Genomic DNA, 21,278 nt, shown 5'->3' on the forward strand with positions numbered 1-21,278 from the left:
AGGATACACTTTTCAGAGAAATATTTTTTTCTTCGTTACTACCATCTGCACATCATCGCCTCAGAGCAACAGTAAGACATCTAATCCCAGCAATAACACTAAGATATCCTACTGTTGTTCTGAGGCGACAACATGTTAAGCATATGAAAACATGTTCACTTCTTTTTTTACATTAATTTACATCCCTGAAGTTCAAGTTCACAGAGGTGAGAAGTCACAATAACCACACTTAGTTTTCCAAACAAGTTTTATCTTCTTATTTTTCAACAGAAATCTCATTACTTTTTTACAGCTGAAAATAAACAAGGGGGCTCCCTTGTATCATGGAAAATAAAATTTGATGTCATTACTGCCACGTGTTAATGAGGAATGGCATTTTGTTGTTAGGTAATGGAGGTGAGAATTTATTGTGTGACATAATTATCTTATTAAAACAAACTAAAACACAATGTTAAAAAATTAAATATTCTTAAACAATTTGTATTTGATACACTTGTGAAAGGAATAATAAATAAATAAGTTTTAATTAAACAAGTTATTCAGCAACATAATACATGGAGGTGAGAACTTACATGTTGTGAATGAAAAATGTACTAAAATAAAAATTATTATTAAAAATTTTTGGCTGGTTTAAATAGATATATTTTTGATGAAATTAAAAAGCATTGTTAAATGAATTGTTCCTTAAAGTTTTTACTGTAAAAAGCGAGTGACAGAAAAGTTACACTTTTGGACGAATGACCCATATAGTAGTATCATGTTAGTCCAAACTAGTGGGACTGATAGCTGTTTGGATTGCAAAAATTTTGGATTACCTGAAATTCTAATAAAAGTAAAAAGGAAAAGGATGTGTGCTAAGAAAAAAAGTAAATTGTTTTTACTCTGCACTACTATCTCTTGAACTCTTTGATTGAAACCCAATAGAAAGATGTGTTTCCTGTTTTCTTTACTATAATGGATGTGATTCTGCATGAAGTGACCTTATTGTACAATGAACTCAAGAAGTGATCCCTTCTACAAATGTATCTACAAATGTAATCCTTGATTATTGAATTAGTTTTTTAAATACAAACAAAACTATTCCCGCTGAAAAAATATTTTTTTCAGCTCATTTAAATCTTTTCTGGTAAGTATTTTATTATAATTTAAAAAAATAAACGTCCGTTGACTCCAATTTAATAATAATAGTGCCTTGGAGTAAGCAAAGAAACACTTTAAATGTTTTCACCCCAAGTTTGTTGCAAATCGAAGTAAAGGAAACGTTTTATGCAGATAAATTTTCCCAATATTGGCAGTTTTAATGTGATCCAAAGATTAACTCTCTAAATATGGCCAAATTGAAACCAGATTAAAAAAAAAAAAAAAACGCTAAATTTGTCGCCAAGTTGGAGATAAAACTTGTTGACCAAAAGCTTGGCGATATATTGCCAAGTGTTTGCCAAATTATAACAGCACTTGAGTTTGCATTGAAATTAGCAAGGATTTTACCCCAAAAAGGTGCAAAGGACCCCCTTAGGAGCATCTGAATGCAACCAGAAGGGAAGGTGTACAACTAGGCCCCACTAGGAGTCTACGTACCAAATTTCAACTTCCTAGGACATACCGTTTCTGAGTTATGCGAGATACATACACACATGCATACGTACACATGGATGCCACAAGAAAACTCGCTGTAATTAAATCAGGGATCGTCAAAATAAATACTTCGTTTGTCTATACGTTTTTAGGCATATATCCACGTGTGGTCAGGTTGAAAAAAAATTCAATATTCATTGGTGGGCAAAAAAAATGGTAATTAAGGCCGGTTTTTGAGTGACTTTTTTTTTTGTGAATACAATACTTCCTTTTTTGTAAAAGAAAGTAATTAACTTGAATTTAAAGAAATTTTGGAGGAACGGAGTATGAATTAGTGAGACTCTACTGAAATTAAATACCCTTAATAATGTCAAACTTTCTCTTACAGGAGAGGTCATACATTTTGAGAAAAATGTTTAATTTGCATATGGAGAATGTGGGCGATTTAGCTCATATAATTACGGCTGAAGTGGTAAGATTGTAAAACATTTTTATTTTTACTTTATTTTTCATGTGCGAAATTGAAAATAAATATTGAAATTTAATTAACAAGCATTTGCATAGTATGTATTTTATGCACAATTTAGTGTAATACTTAATAATCCAATTTTCTCTAGTATTTTACATCTTGTTCATGGCTGCCTGCCTATCTCAAAGTGGCAGTGCAGAAGTAAGGTTAGAGCAAAGAAAGTAGTGTACAACATTTGTAATTTTTTTCTGCATGATGAGCTTCTTTCATGTACTTGTTTCATATGTAACAGGCATACAAGTATGAAATGCGGGTTTCAGACAACAGCTGCCTCACCAATGCAGTTTGTGCTAAGATTTAACACTGCCATTTTGTTGCGTCATTAGCAAGTGTCAGACATGCACAAGTTCAAAAGTGGAAAATTGTGTGCATAGTGTTGTGTTCAATACGTCAAAATATACAATGAACTAATAACATTTCCCTGCCGCATGATTTTTTTTTCATTTCAAAAAAACTGCTGATGAATAATATCAGTTACTACCAGAAGCTTATGATGGAAAGGCTCTATCACAAGATACATGTTAACTATAGTTAAGGAGCCTCGAAAATGGTGACTTAGGAAAAGAAATATTATAAACCACCAAAATAATACAAAGATGTAAAATTACTAAAACTACTATAAACTACTTAAAACTTGTTGTTTGTAACAAGGGTTTTTGCTTGAAACCAAATATTCCTAAACACAAAATAACTCACCAAGCAATTGAGTATTAGTCTAGAAGCAGTTTCCAAATTGAGAAAAGGTCCAGAATACCAAAATAGGCAACACAAAAGTCATTTTTCTTCATGCTCATTGCTCCATCACATAGTGGACAATCGGTTTGTGACACATTCTAAGCACTCAGCTGGGAAGTCCCCCCCCCATGTAGTATACTCACCAGACTTGGCTCCTGCTGATTACTTCTTGTTGCATCGATGGATCACACACTTGCTGAGCAGTGTTTTGATATTTATGAGGGTATGAAAAAAAGGGTTGTTAAGTGAATCTGAGTCAAAGAGAAAGATTTTTGCATGTTTGGTGTTCACAAATTGCATGAAAGATGGGGAAATGCAAAAGAAATCATGGAGCATTCTTTCATTAATGTACACTTTTAATTTTTTTTCAAACTTAATTTTTTTAAGGACAAAAAATTCTGCATTTCATACTGGTACACCTAATAAATTCCCTCTAATAAATCCAATATTAGAGAAAATGGACTTGTACCATTTAGAGATATAACACATTGAGCCATTTAGGAAGATATGTGACTATCTTCATTAGCCGTCAACATTTTAGCATTTTGCTAAAGCTTTTTTTAAAATTTTAGCTTTTTTGTTGAAATTTCGAAACCGATTTAAACCCACTCATATTAATATATTATCATATCAGAATTGGTGTCATGGCCTGAAACCAAGAGTGTCAAGAACAACATATTTAACCCCCCTTAATTTATCTTTTCTGCACCCCAGATAAGGAACTGTGTTTTTATTCTTTCAAATTAGTTGATTTGTGTAAAAAATATATCAATCATAAATCAATTACTGTATTTTCCTGCATATTATCTGTTACGGCATGTAATCTGCATGCCTTAAAATTGCCCTGAATTAAAAAAAATCTTCAGCTAATCTGCGGGTAATACAATGTTAAAAAAAAAAATCTTTTGATTTGATATACAATTTTAGCAACTAAATTGTAAATGTGAAAAGGTAATAATTTTTAAGGTATAATCAAAATTTATCAAAAAAAAAAAAAAAAAAAAATGATTTCCTCATGAAATCCTGATTGTAGTAAATTCATTACTAGAAGACAAAAGATCAAAGTAAAGGAGCAAACAATCTGAGCTTGTGCAAATGGAGGCTTCCTCCTTAACTGAATGTTTTTTATTTATTTATTTATTTATTTTTTTTATGCAGCTTGAATTGCGTAAGAGAGAAATTCAAGCAATGAAAAATAAACAACCCTCCAGGAAGCAAAACTGTCTCTGTTGGTGAATCATGTTGTAAATTGAGGCTGGTTCAATGCAATTTCATTGAGAAAAGAAAAAGCACAGTTAATCCATGGCAGTGTATAATCTGCTCCTCATTAATTTTAAACTTTTTCAACACCTTCTACACATCAAAATGGGGGAAGAAAGAGAAAACTTTAAATGTATGTGAATGTTTGTTATTCACATATGTAAAAATGGCTTTGTGAAGGGGATTTATAATAATTTTATAATGTTAATTGATCACAATTTTCTAAGTAACTTTTAAAATGCTATTAATTTCTTTTTTAAAACACATTTAAAGTGATTGGTTTAAAACATTGCTTATATTTTAAATGGGGGGATGTGGATTAAATATACCCAATCAAGTAAACATGTAAGAGGAAATTCTATAACCAAAATTAGGAAAAATTATTCCTCAATCTTTAAATGTTATTAAATGTTCAATAGCATTACGAGTTGATTTCATTTAAATGAATTATATTTTAACTTATGTATCTTTGATTTCAATGAGACGGCTTTATACTCTGACATTGTAGTGTAATTCATTATTGGAAGCGTGTAGCTGCAAAAATAGGTACCTCCAATTCCAATTTTTCTGTAAATGTGTTTCTTTGAGTTTTTTTAATTGCATTAGGTAGGGTAACAATTTCAGAGTCAGAAGGTTGTTAAAATGGTCCCCTTAATTTTTAAAACCAAATAGGAAAAGTTTTTGTTACTGATATCTTTTTGTTGTGACAGATGTGCGAATTTTTCCAAAATGTTTTTTTAGACACCTACTTTTGCAACCAAATGCTTCATTTCCAGTTTAAAAATTTAATCCTTTATTAATTTTAATGCAAAAAATCATTTTATCAGCTCAACTACTGATAAGATTAAAAAACTAAAATTTTTCTGCAGGATAGTGAAGACTTTTTTCCAAGTTAGCATCCCTGTAGGTATTTTGAAATAATAAGTATCTTTTAACTTTTAAAAAACAAGTAAAAAACTTTTTAAAAAACATTAGTGCCTATTCTAAAGGCATCTAAGAATTTGGCAACAATTTTAAAAGTTGTCAAGAATAATAATTATTTATTTAATATTATTATTATTATTATTTTTTTTTTGAATAAACCTACTAATAGTGCTTGATAGTTTCATTATATTTTTATTATTTTCTAAAAACTCAGTTTTAATTTAAATTAAGATGGAGAGCAGGGCAGATGACTTTTTATTGGGGAAATATTTCAATTCAATTTATTTTTGACACTGGTTATATTTTTCAGGTTTATTATAACTTGCCAAGCTGGTGGGAAAAAAATCTAGTTTAAAAATGTAAGTTCCGTTAATTTTTAAATGTTTATAACTCCTATTATAGTAAATTTAGACACTTCAAGCTCTAGCACTAAGAGCAAACTTCATCTTAGGTTGTTTATTAAATGACTCTCCATTGGTACTAAATTTGAAGCATACAGTGATTCCTTCACACATTAAGAACAATTTATTGCCATCTTTTGGTTTTAAATTAAGAAATGTATCAGTTAAAACTGTTCTAAATTTCAACCCCCTTTCCCCCCAGTCAAGGGGGTTCAAAATTTGTTCCCCTTTAGGGTAAAAAAGTACTTTTGTGCTTAATTTGGCAAAAACCTGAGGTAAACTGGATTTGAAAAAGGAACATACATCTATTCATAACTAATCTTTGCTTTATTTATGTGTTCTTATTTATCATTTAATTCCCGGGTTGGACATGGTTGACTCAGCCGTTCATCCCTTCAGTTCGTAGATAAAATAAGTACCAAACGCTGGGGTTTCGTCGTTAAGCTGACCACCTAACCAAACATCTGCCTTGCATCCCAGAGCCCTTGGTCAGGAAAACTGAGTTGGGCAAAGTAGACCTTGGCCCTCACGGACTGTAGTGCTGCAGGGTTTGTTTATCATTTAACAAAATATCTATCATGTAACAAAGTATATTTAAAGCTGTTTCCTTTTCTAGGGCAAACCACTGCAAGAATCAGTTTCAGAAATAAATTATGGAGCTTCCTTTTTGGAATGGTTTTCAGAAGAAGTACGACGTATTTATGGTGACATTGTTCCATCTCCATTTAAAAATAAACAGATGTTTTTCATACGACAACCTGTTGGTGTAGCAGGAATAATAACGCCGGTAAGAAATATGGTTTTTCTAATATACTTAATATAGATATTGCAACAAAAAGTTATTTATATAAAAGAAAAATGGTTTGAAAATTTCTTGAAATTTAGTAGCTCTTTTCATATTGTAGTGGAACTTTCCTAATGCTATGATAACAAGAAAGGTTGGAGCTGCATTGGCTGCTGGATGTACTTGCATAATCAAACCTGCAGAAGATACTCCTCTTAGTGCACTTGCATTTGCCGATATTGCAGATAAAGCAGGAGTCCCCCCTGGGGTTATTAATGTTGTGACATCTTCTAGAAAAAATACACCTTCAATAGGAAAAAAATTGTGTGAGAGTCACAAAGTGGCAACTATATCTTTTACTGGTTCTACAGAAGTTGGCAAAGTATGTATACAAGCTGTATGTGTGTGTGCATATATATATATATATACACTGCTCAACATTGAAAATGCAACACCAAGAAGGAGTGTTCAGAAATTTATGCAAATTTTAGAGTAAACATACATCACTGAGTTATGTAAATGATGTGAAATGCGCAGCTTTCAGACACATGTGAAGTAAGATATAAGGGAAGGAACTTGCAGAATGGGCAGTTTTCGTGTTGTTATTTCTGACTGGAGAATTATCGAAGAAATTTTGTTTTTGTCTTGGAGGATACGTGTAACACAAGAGAATGCCAGGCCGACGTCAACAAAGGCACTTCCAGCAGATAGACGATTTTACGAGGGGTATGGTGATCGGACTAAGAAGGGGAGGTTGGTTCATACGTCAAATCGCAGCTGATACCCACATGCATGTAAGCACGGTCCATCCACTGTGCCGAAGATGGTTGGAACAACAAAATGTGGCAAGATTGAGGGGTGCAGGGGCAGCCAGAGTGACGTCAGAACACGTGGATTGACGCATCCACCAACTAGCTGTAGCAGACCCACAAGTCACTTGTTCCTCAATTCTGCAGCAGGTGCAAGATACCCTGAATGTTCCTGTGTCAACAAGAACCAATTCCCGTCGTTTGGTTGTATGTGGTCTGCAATCACGGCGTCCGCTAAGAAGACTGCTATTTACCCCACAACATAGACAGCAACGTTTAGTATGGTGCCGGACTAAAGGGACGTGAATGACAGAATTCCGAAATGTCGTGTTCTCAGATGAATCCCACTTCTGTTTATCCAGTGATAGTTGCCGCATACGTGTGTGACGTCGACGTGGAGACAGATCTAATCCGGCGATAACTGTGGAACATCGCACCGCATGGCAACATGGCATAATGATTTGGGGCGCAATTACATACAATTCCATATCACCTCTAGTTAGTATTCAGGGCACTATGACCGCCCAACAATACTTGCATAATGTGCTGCGGCCAGTGGCAATCCCTTACCTTCAAGGGCTACCTAATGCAATTTTTCAGCAGGATAACGCCAACCACACAGTGCTATCATGCAACATGCTCTTCAAGGCACACAGATGCTTCCCTGGCCATCATCTTCTCCTGACCTGTCACCAATCGAACATGTATGGGATGTGATTGGACGCCGTTTGCAGACTCTGTCCCTGCCTCGTTCAGAAGACTAACTGTGGCAAATGGTTGTAAGGGAATGGAGAGCCATCCCTTTGGACACCATCCGCACTTTTATTGACTCTATGCCTAGACGTGTTTCTTCGTGTAACGCTGTCCGCGGTGGTCTTACATCCTACTGAGCCGATGCCATTCTCGCTCTGTATTCTGCCTATGATTTTGAAATTAAGATCATTTATTATTCCTTGCTGTCTCTGTCTTTTTTCCAAATTTCATCACTTTCTGACCACTCCTTGGTGTTGCATTTTCAATGTCGAGCAGTGTATATATACAGTGGCGAACCTAGCATGGGTGACATTGGGTTTGGTAATTTGTGACATCCCCTCCCCACACAGACACAAAAGAAAAAAAATGTAAGTATGAAATTCATGCAATTCAGAAACAACCACATTTGTATTATAACAAAACTTTAAGTCGGCTAATGTGCAAAAACAGATGGGGGGGGGGGAGTCATGGGTTTATCCCCTGGAAATCTTTTCAATTTGCAGTCTTAAAAATGCATTTTAGCTTCATATTTTTCAAATTTTGCAATTCCACTTAGGATGTCCCCCCCCCAGACAGGTGACTCCCAGGGTGGACGCCCCCCCCCCCCCATAGTGACGACTGATCACATTAGATTTTCAATTATCTCTATCAGATTTCTACTGTAAATAGTGCTAGTACTTAAAACCCAGGGTTCGCCGATATATATCCGATATTTATTTTGAAAATATCATGACTTTTTGGTATTTTCGATATTTATTTTTTTGAAGTACGATATTTGCGATATAAAAATTAAATGTATTAATCATACTAATATATTTTTAAAAATTAAATGATCCAAAGTAATACATTCATGTAACATATTAATGTATCACTAATATAATGTAAATAATATAATCTTCCTTCTTTATTTTCTGTTCATAAAATTATTAGTAATGTAGCAATTTTAATTGGTCAGAAAAGAAAAAAAAAATTATGGATGCGTACTGACTTATGCATATTTTTTATTTCTGAAATACATAAAATTTGTAAAAGTAGTTGACCAAAGAAAAATGAGTAAAGCATCTAATGCTTAAGTAATTCAATTAAAATTAATAGATATGTGTCAGTTATGCTACATTTTACTTCTAATAGATTAAATGATGACATTTTATAAATGATTGTAAATATAATTTGTACTTATGTCATTCAAAGTATATAAATTTTTATATAAAATACATATTTATGATTACAAATAATGAAGGAAACATTAATTTTAAAACTGATGCACTATAGTAATAACATAAGAAAAAAACAGCAGTGATATGAGGGAGCAGTTACTATTTAATGACTTAATTTTGTGTCCATTGAAAATATTGGATATGTATCAAAATATCGGATATTTTCGATATTTTCGAAACTATTATAATATTCGCGAACCCAAGTCTGCAGTATGATGTAACACATAATTATGGGCTGATAAAAATAAAAAACAATGCAGATAAATTGCTTCTATAACTTATTGATTTTCAATTCTAAAAAAGTTAAGGTTTGAAAGTATCTGATCCTGCAAGATGTAAGTATATGTACATCACAGTTTCTGAAAAGTATAAATTTAGTTTAGTATTTAAGTGCTGTAAAATGCTTTGAATAAGGCTGTTGTTTTGCAATAACACATTTTTATGCTCTGACTAAGAGAACAATAGCCTAATTGATAATTTTTGTGGTTTTTTTTCCTTTAATGTGTAACTGCAAGCTTAACTGATTCCTTTTGCCAAAGCCTTTACTGTCCTTTCTTTTAAAAATTTAGATGCTTCTTATGAATTCAGCTTCAACAGTGAAAAAAGTGTCCTTGGAACTTGGTGGTAATGCACCTTTTATTGTTTTTAACTCTGCAAATGTTAAACAAGCAGTTTCTGGTCTAATGGCTTCAAAGTTTAGAAACTCAGGCCAGGTATAGTATTATGTTCGTAAATGATTACTAACTACAGATGCTTCTTGCTAAGTCTATTTAATTTTGTTCTGTTATCATATGTGTACTTTTCTAAATTTTACTTGTACGCTTAGGTAGGTCATTTGGTTGAATAATTTTTCATTTAGATTAAATGATGATTTTCTTTTTTAAATTTTTATTTTTAATGCATAAAATTTTGATTTTTACAACTATTTGGATCAGAGTTCTGTATCGTTCTGTGTTCAATGTACATAATTCTTACAGTATTTAAACATTACCAGTAGAAGTTATGTCCTCTTTCAGGGGTTTTATTTGAAATTAATTATAATCAAGTGTTCATAGTGTTATGTTTTTTCTTCGGAGTGCAAAAAAATATTGACTGAATTTAAATGAAATTATTCATTGGGTAAATTGCCTAGATAAGTTTAGGATGCATGTTGTGTAGGGATGTAACATAATATGAGGCAGTGAGAAGCAAAGGGATCTAAGTGGACATTTTCAAGTTTTGAGTAAAACGGGTTAAAAGATAACACCCTAGGTAGGCTTTCATAGAATTTTTTTTCTAAATCATGCTGTATAGCCAGTGGCGGCTTGGTTGAAAAAATCGGCCCTGGCATTAGGAGGTGGCGGCCCCATAGCTCTTATAGATATTAAATTTTACCTAACGATTGGGATAACACTTAAATATGAGGAAAGTATTCTTAACAACTAAATACGTTTAATTTAAACGAAATTCAACAAATAGAAACACTTCTGCGCCTAGGCGGATTTCGAACCAAGTTCCTGGTAGGCAAGATTTTTTTTTTCTTTTTAGTTGTATTGATTACAACTGGCTGGATTTAGACTCTACGTGTCCCTAAGCCATTTCAGGCTTTGGGTCTCTTTAGTAGTCCGGACAACTTTTCTGTCGGTGACAAAAAAAAGGCCATTTTTTAAAGCATCCTACTAACCACTATGCTTTAAACATAAGGTCTAAAATGGGATAGAATATCCCCAATTTTAAGGGGTCCGGGGGTTACTCCCACGGAGGAATTTTCGTACAACAGATATAAAATTCTGCTTTTTGAAGCCTTATAAGGGGTAATTGGAACTACAAAAATATCGGAAACTAATAGGAAAATCTTCTTTTGCAAATTACGATGATACACAATAAAAATTGTTTTCGGGTTGACAAATCAATAACAGCAGTCCTCAGAGAGAAAAAGCGAGGAAGAAGAGAAGATTATGCATTGTTATTTGCTTACATTGATTGTCGGTTCAATTCAATTAATTTTTGATCTTGCCTCCAAACCACCCACAAATACAACAATGAATTAAATACAAAATGATCAATAGTAAAAAATGCTTTAAAAGAAATGATGTATACATATAGGTGACAAGGGAGCAATATGCTACCCATTTGGACAGTTCATATCATAATTTATACACTTGATAAGAAATAAAATTGAACCACACTTTGCTTAGGAATTTCAAAGACTCATCTATAATCCGTTTCAAGGACTCGAGAACAAATAAATTATTAAAGGCACTTTATTTGCCCTTTCCAGTCCCTGAAATTTAGTATTAGAGTGTACAGTTTTCTATTTTAAGTTTAAAAAAAAAAATAGATTTCTCATCACAATTTTTTTTTCAATTAAAAGCAGTGCAAGAAACCAAAAAAAAAAAAAAAAATAGAGGCAGTTTTTTACTCCCCCTGCGCTGAGCAGATTAACAATATGCAGTAGACGCAAAGCAATACAAAAGAATTTCCAAAATTACTGCATTTGGGAAACAGCAATATATGAAACATGTGAGTCACAAAAATTTATCTCAAGTAATGTGTTACAGAAACGTGAGAACCATGATTTTTACATTTTTGATGCAGGATGTGGCAAGGAGCTAAATTTTACACATATCGACATTTCTCTCCCTACCTTCTCCCATATGTTATAAATTAAGTTTATGGTTTGTAGACACACTTTTCCAATCGTTCAAGGTTTTCAAGTACTTTAAAAAGAAATTTATTTTTTCACGTACTTTTCTTTCTTTTAAGAAACAAATGATGACATTTTTGGGAGATGGGGGCCTTCAACAAAACGGGTGCTCTAAGCTATAGCTAGTGTAATTTATAGGTAAATCTTTGTTTCAGTTTCTAATTTGTTGAAATAATAGTTGATTATTTTAAGCACTTTCAGCTGATTACATATAGCTTGTTCAGTCGATATTTTTACTCAGGTACTTGCCCTAATGGTTTTCAATTCAAAGTAGTCGTTTTCAACACATTTCAGCAACTCGGTGACAGCTTTACTCTCTTGCAATACAGTGCACGGTGCCCCCCCCCCCCCCCATCAGGGAAGAACAGTCGCTATTCTCTGTACATCTTCACTTCTGAACTATTCAAAAAAAGAAAAAAAATCATGATTTTTTCTTTTATGATTTTGGAAGATGTGTTGTTGCCATGTATCGAGTCCTGCCAAGATTGGGGGGCATTGCCCCCTCTCGTCCCCCCCCCCCATAAATCCGCCCATGCTTCCGCGCTTTAATGATGAACAAATTGATACAGTATTAGCTAAACCTTATTTTGGGGGAAATTTGTGATTATAATTATCCATTTAGGTATTTTTATAATGCCCAAAACTTGATTGAATATTTCCGTAATAATAACACTGCTTGTATAGTATGTCCTTTTCTGCAGTCATAACAAGTAACTTAATTGCCCTGTTTTATAAAACTGATCTAGCGAGATGTTCATGTGTGAAAGACTATGGCCGTCTTAGAATGTGATGGGTCCCTCGACACTAACACATGTTACTGGGCCCTCTCATAAACATTCCCTTTTTTATACTGCCATAACCTGACAACCCCCAGACTCGATACGAGGTCAAAAACCTGGTGGGAGGGGTCGGGCATGAGTTTGGCAGCCCCTTAATTTTTTTTTCAAACTCATGCATCAATACAAAAAGAGAAAGTGGACTTTGCTTTCGGGCTTCTGGGAGTCATTAAAGTATTAGAAATATAAACTTAATGGAAGGATTAACATTGAGTCTGAAATAGGGGGGTCCAGGGGTCTCTCCCCCAGAAAATTTTCGAAATTGTAATCTTAAAAACTTAATTTTAGGCAATATTTGGTGATGTCAGGGGAGTGTAGGTTCAGGGTTTCTTCTGCTGCAATTTTTCGAAAGTGGGAATCCAAAAACAATTTCAAATTATCTTCGAGTATATGCTATGAAGAGCGGTTCCAGGGGCTCTCTGAAATTTTTTAAAAAATATTAGCTCTGAAACCGCTGTTTTAGAATATCTTTGGTGATTTTAAGACGAGACAGATTCCGAGGCCATCCACCATAAAATTTTCAAATTGAGAAGTCTTAAAAGACTTTTTTGGTAAAGACTAGGGCACCGGCAGTTACTCGAAGTTAAGTTCCAAAAACAAAATTTTTGTTGACCTTCAGTGATGTTAGGAAAAGGAGTTTTCAGGAGGCTCACCACGGAAAATTTTCGATATTGAAGCACTAAAAATGAGATTTAAAACATTCTACATTGATGATGCCGAGACCCGAGAGAGAGGAGGGGATGGGGCACTTTCCCAGAAAAGTTTTGATACTGTTAATTTAAAAACACAGTTTTAGACCATCTTTGGGAATGTTAAAAAATAGGAGAGGTTCGAGTGCTTTCCTCCAGTAAATTTTCGAAACTGGAATTACATGTTATGGCGGGAGTGGATTCGGCTGTTCTCATAGGAAGTTATTCAAAATTGAAGCCCAAAAATTTAAATTTTACGCGATCTTCGATGATATTAGGAGGGGGAGGTTCTGGGGACCACCGGAATCCTTTCAACATTGATTTTTATCAACTTATTTTCTTTTTAAGCTGAGGGGCCCGAAACCGTGAGTTTGTATTAGCGTACAGAATACTTTATGTTTCGTCAAAAAATGTTTAAAACTCACATTTCGGCGACCTCTGGCCTTTGATTTGATATCCTTAATAATGTAGAGTCTTTCATGCTCCTCAATGATATTTAAAAAATTGCATTTTTAAAAATAATTTTACGAAAAAAAATATTTTGTCACTTTTATTCCAATTGTTATAAACAGGGTCGCAGAGAACAAAAAGGGAACAAAATGACAGAGGTCAATTTTTTTCACAGGCCCCCTTCTACACCTTTCGCCATTAGGATATTTTACCCTCTGCACGAGTTCAATTCCGAGCCGGGCCCCTATTCTCCAATTAAGCTGACATGACCTCACGTCGACCCTTGTTGTAAGTTGCATTTTAGAGAAATTGTGAATTGTCATTTATAAATAAAAGCGTCAATGAAACCAAAAGTATTATAACTTTTTACGACCACTGAGATTTCCCTGTTTTTTTTTTTTTTTTTTTTTTTAATTTATTCATTTATTTTTTATTATACCACTAAAAATATATTGGCAGCCCCAGGGCCCGACTAACTAAAAGTAAGACTTTAGGCCCACATTAATTTGGAGGCCCCCTGAAGACTATGCAGTGTTTGATTTACATTTTTAAAGCACGAATGCACTTTTGGAGGCCTTTTTGTCTAATCACACAACTATGTATAAATCACTTATGTGCATTTATGAATCCCCTTTGGGCTCCGTCATAATCGTGGCCAAGGAAATTCGTTATTGGCAGAATGATTAAAAATTCCTATTTAAACAAGTTTTTTTCCAAGTAATAAGTCATATTTTTATTTTTTAACTACATGTATTTTTCATATCGTTGCAAAGCTATGCATAATTCTTTGAAAAATGTGGAGCCCCATAGGAACATGGGGCCCCATTCCTAGGCAGCCTATGTCGTAATCAGGCCCTGGACAGCCCCATTTTAGAAATTCCCCCTCCCCCCTCTTGGTGACGGCCCTGCCTCCCTCCACCCGCAAGCTTTAGCCCATGCGTAAAGAGAAGCTGAGGCTGTGTTTTGCGAATTTGCATTATTCTAAACACATGCGCGCAAAATTTACATTTTGCTGTTAGTTGATCGGCCCAAAGCATGACCGGTCCACCGGGCAAATGCCCGGTTGCCCGCCGGCTGTATCCGCCACTGTGTATAGCAACAACTACCAGGGCTACTAGTACCATCTCTTGCCCCAAGAACAGAGGAGAGGTTCACTTACCATGTGAACTGGTTATTTCCAAATTTTTAATTTTGCCACTTACATCCCTTTGCTTCTCACTGCCTCATATGTTGTTTGGCCAAATTCTGAATATCTAACCATTCCCTTTATCAAAATGCTGAATGTTCGACAGCCAAGCATCAAATTCATTCTAACTGTAAGTATTTGAGAAAGAGTTTTCTAAGTATTTTAAAATAAACTATTAGTGTTATGTTCATGTATCCTTGAACGTGTAATATAATTCTTGCAAAAAATGCAAAAACATTAATAGTATTTTTGCATAATTTATGCTTATAATAATGCATAATATTTTTCTGACTAATACCTGAGAAATTATTGACATATCATGTTGAAACCCCATGCATATTATCATTCACTAAGTATATTTTGTAACCAACTAACTACATATAACAGTAAATTTACATGTTTTATAAAACTGTTTTAAGTGCAGTCATTTGACAATAATGTAAATTTAAGATAAAAAAATATATCTAATAAATTGTATTATTCATGCATATATGTTAACTATACTGCCATGGACAGGTAATGGCAGTAACTGCAAATTTTTTTTATTTATTTATTTTGCATTTTTGTTACAGATTGTACTTTATTTTTACTGTAAAAGCTTGCATATTTGGTTTTCGCCATAAAATAGAGCTCAAAGAAAAGATCTAATTCCAACATTTCCTATTGCTAGTATTGAATCCAAAACTATCAACTATTCAACTGTCTTGAAAACTCATTTCTGCAGATACTGCTCATTTCTGCTGATATGTACCTGCCCAAGTCAGTACAGCGTTTCAGAACTAAAAGCAGTAGAAAAAAAACTAAAAAACAGCATGCATAAACTTATGAATAGCACAGTTACTTTCTAGAATTTAACTGTGAAGTGCAAGTTTAGAAGCAGTAGTAATGTAGTGAGCTTTGAAAAAACTGAGTTTGCTATGGAAAAAAAACTTTTAGTTTAATGTTATAGTTGCTCCTTGTTTTGATACATAATTAGAGCGTTGTATATTTACAATACATTGTGAAAGAGTTAAAAAATTATTTGAAGGTGGTTTGGTCAAAATTAAGAATTAAATGCAGTGTTTAAAAGAAGTGCTTGAGGTTCCAATTATTATATTCTCATTTTACTAATGTCTTCCTTTACAGTAACTGTTCTATTAGTTAAAATTTGTGCAATCAACAGCTTTCTCCATTTTCTTTTCGTTATTACTTCTTCATGTATTTGCCAAATATTTAATCAACATTCCAACCAAAAGGTTCAAATTAATATTCTGCCATGTTAAATGTTCTGAAAAAGTAGAAATATCAAATGGGGGCCAAGTACTTGCCATGTCAAGATTTTTATCTCAAATATTGGTCATTTAGCTAATTATTGCTTCTTAAATGTATTTTATTTTTTTTCTTATTATTTTTTAATTTACTGCAAATTTTATTTTTGAAATAGACTTGTGTATGCACAAATAGAATTTTAGTACAAGATAAAATTCATGACTCTTTTGTATCTGAACTGTCCAAAGCAATGAAAAATCAACTTATTGTTGGCAATGGTTTTGATACTGGTGTGACTCTTGGCCCTCTAATCAATCAACATGCTGTAGAAAAGGTATTTTTAACATTTTCCAATGTAGCATTTTTTAGTTAATGATTTATCAAGAATTACAGATGGTAGTAATTGTTTTCCATCATACATGTAGTTATTACCGTATTTTATGGAAGAAACGCCGCGGCGTTTACGTGTTTGAAACCAAAAAAAAGTGGAATGTGGCGTTTATACCAGTGCGGCGTTTATGTTGTTTTAAAATTTTTTATTTGCTTTCAAAAAAAAAAAAAAATCAGATATTCAAATTTCAGTATATTTCACATTGTTGCCAAAAGACGGCGCCAGTTCCGATCTGAAAACTACGTTGCCTTGCATGGCTACCCAACCCCTTTTTTTCCGGGGGTGTTAAAAATAAACTCTTCCACCTCTGCTCCCTGGTCAAACCAGTGGGGGAAAGGTGAAACGGCATTCCTTTCTCATTGATTCAGTATTGGAAAGCTGCGAGCCTATTTTCTACTAGTGCTTCTTATCTTTCGTTCACTCGATATTTTTGAATTTCTCTCATGGCTCCTAAGCGTCACATGAGCTATACTGCAGCCTTTAAGCTTAAGGTCATTGAAAAGGCGGAGAGTGTTGGAAATCGTGCTGCAGGACGCGAATTTGCAGTTGATGAGCGATGCATCCGTCGTTGGCGATCAGAAAAGATGGAGCTCAAAGAGATGCCGAAAACTAAACGGGCTAGAAGAGGCGGAATCGCCCGGTGGCCTGTTTTGGAAGATCAGCTCGAAAAGTGGATTTTGGAACAAAGGGAAAAGGGATCCCCTCTCTCCACAGGGCATATTCGCATTCAAGCGAGAAGGATAGCCGCTGATATGGAGATACATAATTTCAATGGCAACTGAAACTGGTGCTATCGGTTTATGCACCGAAAAAAGTTATCAGTGCGGCAAAAAACGACTGTTGGACAGAGTTTGCCTGATGACTGGGAGGCAAAAAAAATGTCATTTCTGGCTTTCGTACATCGTACGATTGCGGATAAAAAGCTGACAGCTTCACAAGTGATTAACATGGACGAGGTTCCCCTGACTTTTGATTGTCCTCCCAGCCGGACAGTCAGCAAAACAGGGGAAAAATCCATCGCAATTGCGACTACAGGACATGAAAAGTCCTCATTTACGTGTGTCCTCGCCTGCTCAGCAGATGGGGAGAAGCTAAAACCGCTAATAATTTTCAAGTGGAAAACGATTCCGAAGGAAAATTTCCCAAAGGATGTGGTTATCCAGTGCAACGAAAATGGCTGGATGTGTGAAAGCCTAATGTTGCACTGGATAACGGAAGTGTGGCGGAAACGAAAGGGATGTTTTTTCGAACCCAGGGGCCCCCTTATTTTTGATTCGATGCCCGCTCATTTGTTGGATTCAGTTAAAGAGCACACAAAACAGGCATCTGCTTCTCTTGCTGTTATTCCAGGTGGATTAACGAAGCTGCTACAACCCCTGGATTTAACCGTCAATCGCAGCTTTAAATGCCACGTACAGAAGCAGTGGGGAACTTGGATGGCCGCAAATGCTTCATACACAAAAGCAGGCAACCTTAAGTGAGCGTCGTATGAAGAAGTGGCGAAATGGGTATCGCTTGCTTGGAAAGAAGTGTCGCCTAACACTATAAAAGGAGCTTTCGCACAAGCAGAAATCTTTTGTGAAAATGTGCCAGAGATTGTCGAAACTATTTCGGACGACGAAGAATCGCGTGAAAATGATGCAGAATTGGAAGATGAACTTCTCTCACTCTTCCATTCTGATGTTGAATCAAGCGATTTCGAGGGATTTAACTAAAGTAGTTTCTAATTAAGAGGATGCGACCCGCTTTAAAAAGCGTGCTGTAGTGGAGCTAACCACTTAAAAAAACTACAACGCACGAACTTAAATTTTTTTTGTATCTGGCAACTGACTTCTCTCGTCGATTTGTTTACTTTTTATGTTTTTCTATTGTTGTTTTTTCTATTGTCATACATTAAGTTTACCTTTCCCATAAGTGCTGTAAATGTTTTTAATGATTATAAATGAATTTTTAATTGTTTTTTATTTTTGCTACCTTTTAAGCAGTCTAAAGTATCAGTGACATACTGTGTACTCATCATTGTTAGCGCGGTGATTGCGACGTGTGCAGCGTTTACAATACGTTTTTCGTACATTGCGCTCATTATTGCGAGTGCAGCGTTTACGATATGTTTTTCGTAAATTGCGCTCATTATTGCGAGTGCGGCGTTTCTTCCATAAAATACGGTAATGTGATTAGTTATTATATGTGATATTTGTAAAAGTCTATTTCTTTTCTTTCTTCTTCTTCTTGTTGTGTCTATGAAAGTTATATTAAATATAGTCCAGAGTCTTGATGACCGCCTGTGCAATTTCATTCATGTTTTTGGCATACAGTCTATTCATATAAGTGCAGAAATAAAATGTTCTCATAAGAAAAGTAAGAAAAAAATCGACATAATGTAAAAAAATTTTAAATGTATAAAATAATTATCAGATTGGTAGGTAAGTGCCAAGTAAGCTATTAATCTTCATTACATTATCATCTCAGAGCAACAGTAAGACATCTAAGCCTGAGAATAATAGTTAGATACTCTGATATAACTAAGATACTGTTGCTGTAAGGTGAGGATATATTCATTATATATTTATAAAATCCCGCATTTTCTTCTTTTTTCTTTCTTTCTTTCATTTTTTCTTTTTTATTTTATTTGTTTATTTATTTTTTTTTTTTTTTTGTTAAATAGTTTTCATAAAAACAAATAGTTTTGAATTTTTTCTGTCAACAACTTTATCCTCAGCTGCTCTTTAAATTTTTATGTTAAAATCTGATTACAGAAATAGTCTTTTCCATGCACCCGAAGGATATAAATACTGACAAATCTGAGAATCAACCTGTAGGTCCTAACCTGATGGAATTTTGTTGTTAAAACAAAAAGGAATGTTTTTCCCTACTTAAAGCTGCTCATCTGTTGGAAAATTGTTGAGATTTCTTTTAAAAAAATACAGAATAAATGCTGAGCAAACATCATTTGTAAAGTTTAAAATATTGTAATTTCATGCTTTTTGTATTGAATGCTTTATGTACTGTTATTTTGAAATTTTTATTGTAGTTTTAAATTACTATGTGTCAATATTTCTAGAAGTATTTTCATGAAGACTATATAATGTAACTATTTTGTCAAAAGGTAGAAGGACATGTTAAAAATGCCATTGAGAATGGTGCAAATCTAGTTATTGGGGGAAAACGTCATTCTCGTGGAGGTACCTACTTTGAACCCACACTTTTGACTCAAGTAACTAAAGACATGCTTCCATTTTGTGAGGAAACATTTGGACCAGTAGCAGCTATTATGAAGTAAGCAAAATAAGAGCATTTAAAACTTTTTTTTAATTTTTTATTTAGTTAGTACCTCTAAAGTGTAATCTGTTCTAGAGCAGCGTTTCTTAATTTCTTTAATCAGTGGAACCCTTTTAAATGCTCCCTTTTTTCATGGAACCCTTAGTTTTTTGTCAATAGTTTGCAGTGACGTAGCCAAGGTTCTGTTTGATAGGGAGCCCAGGTTCTTATCTCAAAGAGACTATCACATTAACTATTTGCCGTTAAATTGATAATTAAATAGACTTCATTATAGATCATAGTAATTATTGCTAACTGCTAGTTATTATTATTATAAAACACCAAAACACTCCTATTTGCATAGGCGGCTGGTGCCCCAAAAAAATGGGGGGTCAAAAAATGTGCAAGAGGGGGGGAGGCAGGCTTGGTGGGCGACACACCCTTAAAGCTAATTTTTTTTCTTCAAATATTGGGCAATTCAGTTATTAATGAATTGACCTTCTTCGAAAAATTTAAGAAACAGATTCAAAAAGCAGGACCGCATGCCTACAGAAGATTCCCTCCTACAAAATCAATGTTCCATTTTAATTTTTACGGAATGATACATAAAAAAAGCATAACAAGAAGTTGGTTCTTTTTTTAAACACGTGAATTGATCATCACTATTATTTTTCATTCAAACTTTAGTTTTTAACTTAGAAAATTGGAGGGGCAAAGTGAGGGCAATTGCCCCTCTTTCCCCCTCTAACGAGCCGCCTATGCCTATTTGTGATTCTGAGTATTTTTAAAAGGGATAAATAACCTCAGAATTTATGCATGAGTTATATGATTAAAATATTTTCTTAGTTAGGAAAAGAAATACTGATGTGTTTTACCTACAATAGTGTTAATAATTCACTAAAATTTACAAAGAAAAGTTTTTAAAACTTAAAAACTAAAATGTCTCTTATTTTACAATATTTTTTAAAGTTATTTATAAATCAGAGACATTGATGTCACTGTATGTTATGTTGACTTAAATTGATCCTCACTCATTAAATGTTAAAATTGTACTTTAAACTGATGCCATAAATACTGAGAGAGTGGATAGTATTAATAGTAGAATATTTGAAATTTACGTCAAAAATCGTAATTTTAGGCAATATTTGATAATGATGCAGAAAAAGGAATTTGGGCTGTCCTTTCATAGTTTTTTAACATTGAAATCACTTTTAAACTATCTTTGGTGATATTAGGGAATTAGTAGCTTCTTCCGGATTTTTTGAAATTGAAGTGTTTAAAAGTGAGAAAGGTGCTTTATAACTGATCTTGGAAACATTTCAAAGTTGAATCTTAAAGGCAAAATTTCAGACGACAAATAAAATTATACCTGTAGTGGCTAACCCTGATGGGTAATAAAGCTCAAATTAGTATATGAAAGTAAAAGTAAATTCATTTTTAATTTTGGGAAAGTGTTTTTATCGATTTTTTAAGTGACAAATTTGAAAGATGTGGAATGAAAACTTTCAACTCTCATGGAAATCCTGAGAAAGCTTCGTGGAACCCTG

The 21,278-nt window shown here is 33.9% G+C and overlaps 1 protein-coding gene across 1 annotated transcript in view; it reads left to right on the forward strand.

Moving 5' to 3' along the window:
- Positions 1-21,278, forward strand: part of LOC129218698 (succinate-semialdehyde dehydrogenase, mitochondrial-like) — a 37,283-nt gene that overhangs the window by 11,518 nt on the left and 4,487 nt on the right. Inside the window, exons 5-10 of the mRNA XM_054853019.1 lie at positions 1,964-2,047; positions 6,041-6,211; positions 6,330-6,590; positions 9,557-9,700; positions 16,258-16,416; positions 19,580-19,749. Coding sequence (XP_054708994.1) covers positions 1,964-2,047; positions 6,041-6,211; positions 6,330-6,590; positions 9,557-9,700; positions 16,258-16,416; positions 19,580-19,749 — 989 coding nt within the window. The remainder of the gene's footprint in view (positions 1-1,963; positions 2,048-6,040; positions 6,212-6,329; positions 6,591-9,556; positions 9,701-16,257; positions 16,417-19,579; positions 19,750-21,278) is intronic.

This window comes from Uloborus diversus, chromosome 3 (assembly GCF_026930045.1).
Source record: "Uloborus diversus isolate 005 chromosome 3, Udiv.v.3.1, whole genome shotgun sequence".
Lineage (NCBI taxonomy): Eukaryota > Metazoa > Arthropoda > Arachnida > Araneae > Uloboridae > Uloborus > Uloborus diversus.